The following is a 12,072-nucleotide window of genomic DNA, read 5'->3' as shown; positions in this document are numbered from 1 at the left end:
GTTGTAGGTCAAGAAGTGTTGATCAACACAGAAGTGGACCATCCTGACGGGATAGCTATTGATTGGATTGGGCGGAATCTGTACTGGACAGACACAGGCACGGACAGAATTGAAGTGGCTCGTCTAAACGGCACTTATCGAAAAGTGCTCATCTCCGACAAACTTGATGAACCTCGGGCCATATGCCTGGATCCAGTTGCCGGGTAAGTTGTGCCATCAGCGAGGAAACCCTTCACAGCGTTGTCAAGTGCTTCATAAGGACTTTTGGACATTCAGTATCATGTCACATAGATATCTTAAGGATTTCCTGTTGCCACATTGGAAGTACTCCGCAAAATGTTAGCTGTGATTCACATACTGTCATGTAGCCTTTGAAGTTCATGCTAGCCTGCTGGCCTGAGACTACTAAATTGTGCTGAGGACCAGTAATAATCCAATGATGGCAGTCCTATTTGAACAGTTGCAATTGAGGGCTATTATTCTGAACAAGTTCTCAATGTCAAATTTTTTCTTCAAATTGGAACTGAACAAAACTGACATAGAATTTAAACATAGTCCACATTTTTGTCTTGTTCAAGCAGGACTGGGTACAAACTCTTGAGGACTAGGGAAAATAGGTTTACACTTGTCCTCTGAAAAATAAATTTCTACATTTCTGTCATATTCTGTTTTCACCACACTAGCATACATACACGAAAATTGGCCAAATTGGTGTCACATTTACACAGACGGATCTTCAGATCCGACCTCCAAACACACAGGTTTCGGAGTCCATACCACACAACCACACAACCAGACTATCTTAGCTGAAAAACTGTTGACAGGTGTTATGACATTTGTTTTATTGGTCAGTAAACAGTAGAAGCTGTGGTTAAAATATCTCAAAAAGACCTACAAGGGCACAATATACAAAGCTGATTCTTGGGGTCCAATGTTGTGACCCCATCAGAATAACTAGAGCCGAGAAATACGGATTGGGTAATTACGATGTGTGACTGGGATGATTGTGTGTCACTGTACCCTTGTGGTGTTAATGATTGCTCATGCTATCAACGACTGGTTTGCCTGTCCCAGGCTCAATTTTTACCAATCTGCAATGATTCGGTTGGAAAATTGCTGGCTGCAGTGTACAAGATTTAGTAGCCCCACTCGGCCTTGTTTCAGCTATATGCCAGCAATGTGTACACAATGTGGCCACTAGGGCTGGGACGAGTCCAAATATACTACCCAGGTACCCAACCCCCTATTACCCGACCCTACCTGGGTACCAACTGTAGGTCTCAATAGATAGGTCCAAATGTCTGATTGGGTATAGTTAGAATTTTTGTCATTAAACAAGATAATCACGTGACTCACCACAGGTCTTGGTAGTCCTGTGGGTACCCTGGTCCTACCCAGTACCCACCCGACCCGAGTACCCGAGTTATCCGTCCCAGCTCTAGTACATACTGTGGCCGTGTAGGCAATGTGCTTTTTGTGATGATGCAAAACTGCTAACTATTAACCAAGGCTCGATCTCCACTTTTCCGAGTTGAATTGTTTGACCTCGGCATGTTGCTCGAGCTGGGGTTGATTTGAAGAATACCAACCTGCCAATCAGACATGACATTCCGTCGTGGTATGGTGGTAGTGGAATCAAGATTTGCAACATTATTTGTGGGAATTAATGTTTTGACTTTTTCTATAGGCACATGTATTGGACGGACTGGGGAAAGCATCCTAAGATTGAACGGGCCAACCTCGACGGGACGGATCGTGTGGTCCTCATCAACACAACACTAGGCTGGCCCAATGGTCTCGCCCTTGACTTCCAGACGCGCCGCATGTACTGGGGCGATGCCAAGACAGACATGATCGAGATGGCCACATTTGAGGGCGAGAACAGGACCGTGCTGGTCCGAGACAGCCTGCCTCACATCTTTGGGTTTAGTCTTCTAGGTGAGCTGGCTGAAAGAGATAATGGTGATGATGATGATGATGATAATGATGATGATGATGATTGATGATGATGATGATGATGATTTGGCCAGGTTGCGAGTTAAATGTCAGTAGGGGACAACTATTTGATATTCTGGGAGGCTGGTGCTGAGGTTGAGGTAGAAATGTATTTGTAAAAGATTATATATTCCAGAAAACTATGATTTGTCGCCAAGCATGAACCCCACCCCCTAACCACCCACCTAAATAAAATAATTGTTCTGTGCATCCTGAACACATTAAATTGTTCGACTTCATCTTCCATAGATAGAAATTCCTGTCTTAACAACAAATCAAGACCCACCCCACTCTCACCCCCATGAATATCAAATGGTGGGTCCCTCAGGATAACCCATGTCAATGAGGTCTGGATTCTGTGATCAGTAAGCTGTAATTTGATATGATGGGGATGTTGATAATTGACGGTCACTGCTCCATCTCTGCTGTAACAGATGATACTCACATTAATATGTTTTGTTTATTGTGAACTTCAGATCTGATTGAATCCAGGTATTTTTGGATAACTCTGGAATGCCAGACCTATCTTAATACACCTTTAAATCTGTGTTAACCCTTGTATTCCAGATGACTATGTTTACTGGACTGACTGGCAGCACCGCTCCATTGAAAGGGTTAACAAATACACTGGGGATGATAGAGTGACCATCATCGAGCAGCTCCCAGACCTCATGGGGTTAAAGGCCGTCAACGTGAAGAAGGCGGAAGGTAATAGTCACATCATGTTAAGCTTCGACCTAGTCAAAACTATCTGCAGCTTGTCAAATTATCAAAGAGCTTATTGGAATGCTGTAGGCCGCTACTTAGATTAGTGTCACAGGAAACTAATTCACTGCAGAATATGTTTTCAGTGCCATATTTGCCTTTTTCATATTCTATTTCATAGTATTACTCATATTATTTGCCACATTCACACATTGTACCCATGTGGGGAATTGAACCTGGGCCTTTGGTGTGATGTAACTGTAACATTGTGGTCAGTTAATCCCGTGTTGCCCATGACCCAAATGGAGATTTCTGGTCAGTAGTGAGTGAGTATGGTTTGACGTCATTTTCAAGGATATTCCAGCAATATCATGGCAGGGGACACCAAAAATGGGCTTCACACATTGTACCACTGTAGGCTTTAAACCCAGGACTTTCACAAGATGAGATAACACTTCTGGTCAGTGACGTCTGGTGCAGTGTTAATATATATGGGGACAAACATAGAGGTGTAAAATGGGGGTTAATGTGGTCAAGTTTATCTCACTACTAAAGTGACGTGCATGCACTGAGGTACCCAACATTGATGCCCTACTCTGACACATTATGCTGTCAGACTCCAAGCCAACCAGTCCTTGTTTCATCTCCTTCATGAGGTGCGCCAGACAGGGTAACAACAAGTACCATTTTTTAACATCTTGTGGTACGATGCACACCACTAACCTTCTGGTCTCTGGGCAGGTTCTTTATCCACTACACTAAATAGTGGGTGGTGGGGTAGCATAGTGGTTCAAACATTTGCTCGTCATGCCAAAGGGCTTGGTTTAATTCCCTACATCGGTACAATGTGTAATGCCTATTACTGGGGTCTGAACCATGATATTGCTGGAAAATAGCTCCCTCACTCACTCACTCACTCACTGGTATGCCTTGTCCCATCGTGAACTGGCCCCCGGGAAATGTCTTAAATGTATCGCTGACTGCGAGATATCACTCACTCACTCACTCACTCACTCACTCACTCACTCACTCACTCACTCACTCACTCACTCACTCACTCACATAGGTTAACATTTTAGTGTAAGTCTTTTGAAAAGTTATAAAAGGATATACACTACTTTTCGTTGAAACCTTCAACAGTGAAAGTATTCTTGATAAACCTTTTCAAGGAAACATTTTTAATACGCCCTTTCTATTTGTGAGGTGTTGAAGTTCATGTTTATATTTCCTGTCTGAGATTTTCTGATTCTTGAATAAACATGGCGTATGTCTTCTGAGAATGCATAAAGCTGTAGGCTGTCAGTTGCTACTGGATTCCATAGATATCACTGGCTCAAAATAGAGTTTTGCAATTTAAACTTTTTATAAGGAATAATGTTAGATGTAGACTGGACATCTTGTTCACTTAGTTCTAGGATATTAAAGAAATTTAGCTTGAGGAAGAATTGAGTGCCAATAAAATGTAATCCAAATCTAAAACCATATATAATGATTCTGGTTACTCTCTAAGGCCAAAATTAATTTTTAGATTTTCATCCCTGAGGCCACACTTCATATTATTGTCACAAAGTGTCTACAGGTGAAGAAATGAAGCTACATGTTGCCTTGTGCCATTGCTTGATGAAATCCACCTCATACATCGTCCAACCAAACATTTGTGTTTCTATGGCAATCACGTGCATACACATATTTTTTTATGTACACCGATGCCTTGAACAATTCTAAATAAACAAACATTAAATAGAAAATAAAATGCTTCTTTCCTCACAATAATGCAAACTTTGTAATAAAAATTTAATAATTAATGTATTGTTGCTTAAGTCTTTAAACTTAAAGTTTAAGGACCTCTTTGTACTTACATGGCAAGGATGACCCAAAATTATGCTTCATTTTTAGGGGCATTTGTATATTAAAAAATCTTCCTGGCTCAGTTTAGAATATTTAATCAGAACTGCAGAATTTATTTTGTTGGCCTAATGAAGTTAGCATTAGCAATGGTAATGGCCCCGCTTGTAATTCCTGAAACCCAAACGCAAACATGTGGACCTCATTCCCTTCTTGACAAGAGAGTAACATACAGGGGTTTGTAGGAAGACACTGCCACTGTTTTATTGTTGGAGTAATCCCCTCCTCCGGGAGCCACGGAGCCAGGGAGCCCTAGGGGAATCTGATAAAACACCACCTTTGGGTGTGAGATAATAAATGTAATTACCTACATTTAATAACTTCTTATCTCCCAGGGTTGAAGTCGAGCTGAACTGAAGGTCAAATTTGACATGGCTAAAATTAAACTGCTTGAAGATAAGCTAGCACCTTTGTCGTGCTCTGTGAGCAGAGGGGTGAAGGTGGCTAACCTGTTGTACAAACTCATGAGAAATACATGAACAAGGTACCGTAGCTATCCAGACGTTTGACAAGTTTCAGTTTGTGAAAATAAGACTGCAGAGTTTCATTGAGCTGAAGACTCAGTGAATTGAAGCAAATCTGAAGTTATTGGATGCAATCTGCCCCGTGATTTATATTTCAAATGATCAATAGAATAAAAAGGAATGTTTTTAGTAATATCTTCCTGTTAAATTGCCAAAACAGTTATCAGAGCTCTATTTTTTACATAGTCTGTCTTACAGACCCTGATACAAATATATATCAAATACAGCCCATGCATGTCTATAATGTTTGGCAAGTCTAGATTACTGCAGTATCTGAAAATGAAGAGAGTCACTGGGCTCCTTTTTATTATATTTTTATGAAGATAACTGAACAACTTTTTTTATGTACGATATGTTCATTTCAGAGACTAGATGTTAGTCTATTTTTTACATTGTGGGGATATTTAAAAAAAATAAAAAATTGTTATGTTGTATAAGTTAGCAGTGATGGAATGAAAGAGTTTGTGAAACAGGTTTCTTTTATTGATTGAATTGTTTTATTTCAATGATCTACCGGTAATCAATTTATGTCATTCATCAAATTGTTTACTTTCAGTTTTGCTTGCTTTTATTGATCTTACTCTGCTAATTAATTTAATTCAATCATCAGATTGTTTTCTTTCAGTGATGACAATGATTTCTGTTAATTAATATTTCTTCCTTTTATTGATATATTCAATTTTATTTTAATTAATCAGATTGTTTCTTTTGTTTTTATCTGTTTGATTTCTTTCATTTACCTTTATGTAATTCATCAGCTTGTGTTATTCCATTTATTAGAATATTAAATTTTCTTGATTAGTTTGATTTTCACCATTTAACTACTTGTTTCTTTAATATCAGGGGGCAGGGGAATAGTCTAGTGGTTAAAGTGTTTGCTTGTCACGCCCATGACCCGGGTTCGATTCCCCACATGGGTACAATGTGTGAAGCTCTGGTATCGCCCGCCGTGATATTGCTGGAATATTGCTAACAATGGCCTAAAGGTCTACTCACTCACTCACTTTAATATGTCTTCTGTTTATGTTGGCTTGCATCTAGATTCCTTCAGTTAACTTGACAACCCGTGAAGATGCGGGTAGAGAGTAGGCCTTCAGCATCCCATGCTTGCTGTAAGAGGCGACGATGCTAGTTCGAGGCAACTAACGGGATCAGGCTTGCTGACTTGCTTGATGCATGTCATAGTATTCCATTTGTGTAGATTGATGCTCAAGATGTCAATCACTGGATTGTCTGGCCCAGACTTGATTATTTACAGACCGCCGTCATATAGCTAGAATATTGCTGAGTGTGGCGTTAAAACAACAAACAAACATGAACTTGACCTTGTCTTTTTCTTAACCATGTGTGCTACCATCCGATGATAGTGATGGGAAGGAAAATTAATGTTTAACATTGAAATACACTACTAATTTTTTATAAGGATATTTTGATCTTTCCATTATACACAAAACTGCTTCTCATATGTCGAATGTATATTTTTAACAAAATGACATTTTCTGATTATCAAAAGTTGAGTGGTATATCACACTGCAGCACTTATTTTTCTCTATTTTGAACATTTACCTTTTGAAATAAAAGAAATAAATTTTTTTTTACAAAATAATCATACTTTTCAGTCCGACACAAAAACTGTTCCCCATGTATATATTTGTGTTAACACAGAGCTGGTATGTAGGAGAAATGCTATATCAGATAATTAATGAGAACTGGTTGGAGTTTGGCACTAATGTGTGGGGAGGGAGGCCCTGCCTGACAATCTGCAAATTAAAATATATTAGATTTAGCACTTCCCCTGTCAGTTTGGTCTGGCTGAGCAGTTTTTTGTATGCATTTATATCAGGAGTTACCATTCATCTACTGCAACTCACTGTTGCACAGCTGACCCAGCCAACGGAGAGAATGCCCTCTTTATTACACAAGAACGGGAATCATTTCAGATTTGCTGTATAAGGATACAGTTAATGGAACTAATAGGCCTGCTCTGATTTTGTTGTTGATAATTAAGTTTTAATAAAGTATAATGATTTTGATGCAAGATTTAAGAAATCTGCTTTATAGTGAGGTGTTTAGGAAGCAGTGCCAAAGCCCACAATACTCGTGGTTATCTTCACAGCCACAAAGATGGAGATGTTTAGTCAGGTCTGGACAGGACTGGCATGGTGCTTGGCCCCAGCCCACACCCCGCCCGTCAGTGCATGATAATAGTTCTGGTTTTTGCAGCAAAAGTCGTCCTAGATGTGTGTTTCATGAGCCCAAATTGCCATGGTATCTGAGTGGTGATGTGCCATGATATACAATGGGTGGGTGCATGTGAGAATTGAAACTATATGCAGGGTTTCGCTTACTCAGGGAATTTTGGCATTTTGATAGAAATGATTTACCATATAAACATTGGAAGAGGAAGCCTGTTGGATATTGCGATAACTTGGCTTTTTTCCTGGTTGATAAATTCTTGAAATATTTAGTGAATAATGTATGTGTTGATGTGTATGGGCCTGAGGAGATGTGACAGCTTGTCAGCATTAGTCAACAGAACATGCCTTTGAAGAATACAATGTCTGCATTATAGATAGCATATATGACCATGAAGTGTGCCTCTTTCTACAGTTAGGGAGAGTGTCCTATAAGTAGACAAATTCTTAGTCTCTCAAAATATCTAATTTTGATAGAAGTTTAAATTGAAAAGGAGCCCCAGTGAGATGGTAATTTGTGGAATATCTAGACTTCATGTAGGGGTATAGCATTTTAGTAAGGGCTGGGCGAATGGGACAATAACATGGTTCAGGGACTGAGACAGGCTTGCTTATGACAGTGGAAGAACAGGAGGGTGGGGGTGGGGGTGGGGGTGGGGGTGGGGGAAGGGAGTGGTGGTGGGTAGGGCTGTGGGCCAGAATAAGAATAGGTCCCCACCATCCCTTGTGACCAGGGGCGGTCGGGTAGCCTAGTGGTTAAAGCGTTCGCTCGTCACGCAGAAGACCCGGGTTCGATTCCCAACATGGGTACAATGTGTGAAGCCCATTTGTGGTGTCCCCCGCCGTGATATTGCTGGAATATTGCTAAAAGCGGCGTAAAACCATACACACTCACTCACTCACTCCCTTGTGACCAGACTCTGTGACCTGGTAAATTGTGTGTCATATTGGACTGGATCGTTTCTCAGTGGTTGGCTTGGTCCAAATGCTATTAAATACAGCTGCCTTGAGATAGCTGGAATATATTGATGATTAGTCCATGGTTCAAGGACGATTAGTCCATAGAACTGACTGTACCTTAAGATTGATGATTGGAACATTGGAGCCAATCGATCATCGAAGTTAATCAGTTGGCATACGTTTATATTTTTCAAATTTAAGGTGAGAACCAGACTGCAGCTAACAAAAACAGTGTAAATACTTATGTCAGCACCTTATTTTCCAATAAAGACACTTTTTCTCCTGTATATTTTTCAAATAAGCAGTGACTTAACATTCTACAGATGGAAAAGTGTCTCCGGGTTGAGAGAGAGGGCAGAATTGTTTGTGTTCGATTATGGAAATTTGAGTTTGATTGCTTGGTCGTTGTTTGTTTTAATTTATTGGGAACACCGCTGTAAGTAACATTTACACACTCACTCTGACAGTGGGGAAGACATCAGTTGCACGTGGAGGCCAGTCTGTGAGGGAGGGGTTAATTGATGTTGGTAATAACAGTTCAGCAATTATGTTTTGGTTGCATGTATTTTTCCCCATCACAATCAGTTGTAAAGAAGTTACAATCAGCTATTTATATATTATTATATGAATGTAAATCAATATTCCATGAGTTTCCTAACAGATGCACCTTCAGTGACCTTGTGGTTTTGTTTGTCCCATCTTCTATCATGGTTTGTAAGCCAAGTGGTCACAGTGTTTGCTCATCACACCGAAGCCCTGGGTTTGAATCCCCATCTGGGTAAATGTAAAGCACATTTCTGTTTTCCCCAGCCATGATATTGCGGGAATATTGTTACAAATAAAACAATACTCGCTCTCACTCACACGTTTGCTTCAAGTCCATGACCCAGGGTTTCAATGTAGGTACTATGTGAGAAGCCACTACTTATCTCCCTTGCTTGATACTGTTAGAACAATACTATAAGCTGAGTACAACCTTTCTGCCTCCCTCACTCACTCTGCATGTTGTGTTGCCAGGTACCAACCCTTGCGCTGACAACAATGGTGGCTGTAGCCACCTGTGTCTGCATCGGCCGGGTGGACCTGTCTGTGCCTGTCCCATGGGCCTGGAACTGGTCAGCACCGGCAAGATCTGCATTGTTCCTGAAGCCTTCCTGCTGTACTCGAAAAGCTCCGATATCATACGTATCTCCCTGGAAACTAACCGGAACAACCAGCCAATCCCGCTGCAAGGGGTGAAGAAGGCGCTGGCCATTGACTTCGACATCAGTGACAACCGGATCTACTGGACTGATGGCTCACTCAAGGTAGGTGGTCTTGTGTACGCATCAGGGCTGCAATGAATACACTATGAGGCGAATAAGATTTGTATCACGAATATAGGGTAATGAATACAAATATTAATTCATGGATACAATAACAAGTCAGCAGTTGATGTATTATTTGTTATGTTCAGTGAATCATTAACAATATAAATTATTTGACATGTTTTGTTAATTGTTAATGTATTATACATTTATATACTGCACTTGTCCAAGCACTAGTATCTGCTCAAATGCTACAGTGACCACATTCCTGTCAAATTAAATACTATAAGAGTGTTGACTTTGAAGAAATCTATGCATATCATATGTTCTTATGGATGTTTTTAGGTACAGTGGATTAAGTGGAGACAACTCTTCTGAGATTGTTGGTAATAAGACTGGATTAAGTGGAGACAACTCGTCTGAGATTGTTGGTAATAAGACTGGATTAAGTGAAGACAACTCTTCTGAGATTGTTGGTAATAAGACTGGATTAAGTGAAGACAACTCATCTGAGATTGTTGGTAATAAGACTGGATTAAGTGAAGACAACTCTTATGAGATTGTTGGTAATAAGACTGGATTAAGTGAAGACAACTCTTCTGAGATTGTTGGTAATAAGACTGGATTAAGTGAAGACAACTCATCTGAGATTGTTGGTAATAAGACTGGATTAAGTGGAGACAACTCTTCTGAGATTGTTGGTAATAAGACTGGATTAAGTGAAGACAACTCATCTGAGATTGTTGGTAATAAGACTGGATTAAGTGGAGACAACTCTTCCAAGATTGTTGGTAATAAGACTGGATTAAGTGAAGACAACTCTTATGAGATTGTTGGTAATAAGACTGGATTAAGTGAAGACAACTCTTCTGAGATTGTTGGTAATAAGACTGGATTAAGTGAAGACAACTCATCTGAGATTGTTGGTAATAAGACTGGATTAAGTGGAGACAACTCTTCTGAGATTGTTGGTAATAAGACTGGATTAAGTGAAGACAACTCATCTGAGATTGTTGGTAATAAGACTGGATTAAGTGGAGACAACTCTTCCAAGATTGTTGGTAATAAGACTGGATTAAGTGAAGACAACTCTTATGAGATTGTTGGTAATATGACTGGATTAAGTGAAGACAACTCTTCTGAGATTGTTGGTAATAAGACTGGATTAAGTGAAGACAACTCTTATGAGATTGTTGGTAATAAGACTGGATTAAGTGAAGACAACTCATCTGAGATTGTTGGTAATAAGACTGGATTAAGTGAAGACAACTCTTATGAGATTGTTGGTAATAAGACTGGATTAAGTGAAGACAACTCATCTGAGATTGTTGGTAATAAGACTGGATTAAGTGAAGACAACTCTTATGAGATTGTTGGTAATAAGACTGGATTAAGTGAAGACAACTCTTCTGAGATTGTTGGTAATAAGACTGGATTAAGTGAAGACAACTCATCTGAGATTGTTGGTAATAAGACTAGATTAAGTGGAGACAACTCTTCTGAGATTGTTGGTAATAAGACTGGATTAAGTGAAGACAACTCTTATGAGATTGTTGGTAATAAGACTGGATTAAGTGAAGACAACTCTTCTGAGATTGTTGGTAATAAGACTGGATTAAGTGGAGACAACTCTTCTGAGATTGTTGGTAATAAGACTGGATTAAGTGAAGACAACTCTTATGAGATTGTTGGTAATAAGACTGGATTAAGTGAAGACAACTCTTCTGAGATTGTTGGTAATAAGACTGGATTAAGTGAAGACAACTCATCTGAGATTGTTGGTAATAAGACTGGATTAAGTGGAGACAACTCTTCTGAGATTGTTGGTAATAAGACTGGATTAAGTGAAGACAACTCATCTGAGATTGTTGGTAATAAGACTGGATTAAGTGGAGACAACTCTTCCAAGATTGTTGGTAATAAGACTGGATTAAGTGAAGACAACTCTTATGAGATTGTTGGTAATAAGACTGGATTAAGTGGAGACAACTCTTCCAAGAATGTTGGTAGTAAGATAAGATTAAGTGGAGACAACTCTTCTGAAATTGTTGGTACTAAGACTGGATTATGTAGAGACAACTCTTCCAAGATTGTTGGTACGGAGACTGGATTAAGTGGAGACAACTCTTCCAAGAATGTTGGTAATAAGACTGGATTAAGTGGAGACAACTCTTCCAAGAATGTTGGTAGTAAGATAAGATTAAGTGGAGACAACTCTTCCAAGATTGTTGGTAGTAAGATGGGATTAAGTGGAGACAACTCTTCTGAAATTGTTGGTACTAAGACTGGATTATGTAGAGACAACTCTTCCAAGATTGTTGGTACGGAGACTGGATTAAGTGGAGACAACTCTTCTTAGATTGTTGGTACGGAGACTGGATTAAGTGGAGACAACTCTTCTGAAATTGTTGGTACTTAGATGGGATTAGTTGGAGGCAACATCTTCAGCGATTGGTTTCTATGAGTGAGATTAGGTGAGGG

At 39.7% G+C, this 12,072-nt stretch overlaps 1 protein-coding gene across 2 annotated transcripts in view; it reads left to right on the top strand.

Moving 5' to 3' along the window:
* Positions 1-12,072, top strand: part of LOC124111435 (low-density lipoprotein receptor-related protein 6-like) — a 90,847-nt gene that overhangs the window by 64,388 nt on the left and 14,387 nt on the right. For both annotated transcript variants that reach the window (XM_048386376.1, XM_048386375.1), the window contains 4 exons: positions 8-203; positions 1,688-1,938; positions 2,563-2,703; positions 9,302-9,591. In XM_048386376.1, coding sequence (XP_048242333.1) covers positions 8-203; positions 1,688-1,938; positions 2,563-2,703; positions 9,302-9,591 — 878 coding nt within the window. The remainder of the gene's footprint in view (positions 1-7; positions 204-1,687; positions 1,939-2,562; positions 2,704-9,301; positions 9,592-12,072) is intronic.

This window comes from Haliotis rufescens, unplaced genomic scaffold (assembly GCF_023055435.1).
Source record: "Haliotis rufescens isolate VD_foot unplaced genomic scaffold, xgHalRufe1.0.p SCAF_6, whole genome shotgun sequence".
In the NCBI taxonomy this organism is placed as follows: domain Eukaryota; kingdom Metazoa; phylum Mollusca; class Gastropoda; order Lepetellida; family Haliotidae; genus Haliotis; species Haliotis rufescens.
The sequence above is the reverse complement of the archived record's forward strand: the minus strand, read 5'-3'. Positions and strand labels throughout refer to the sequence as shown.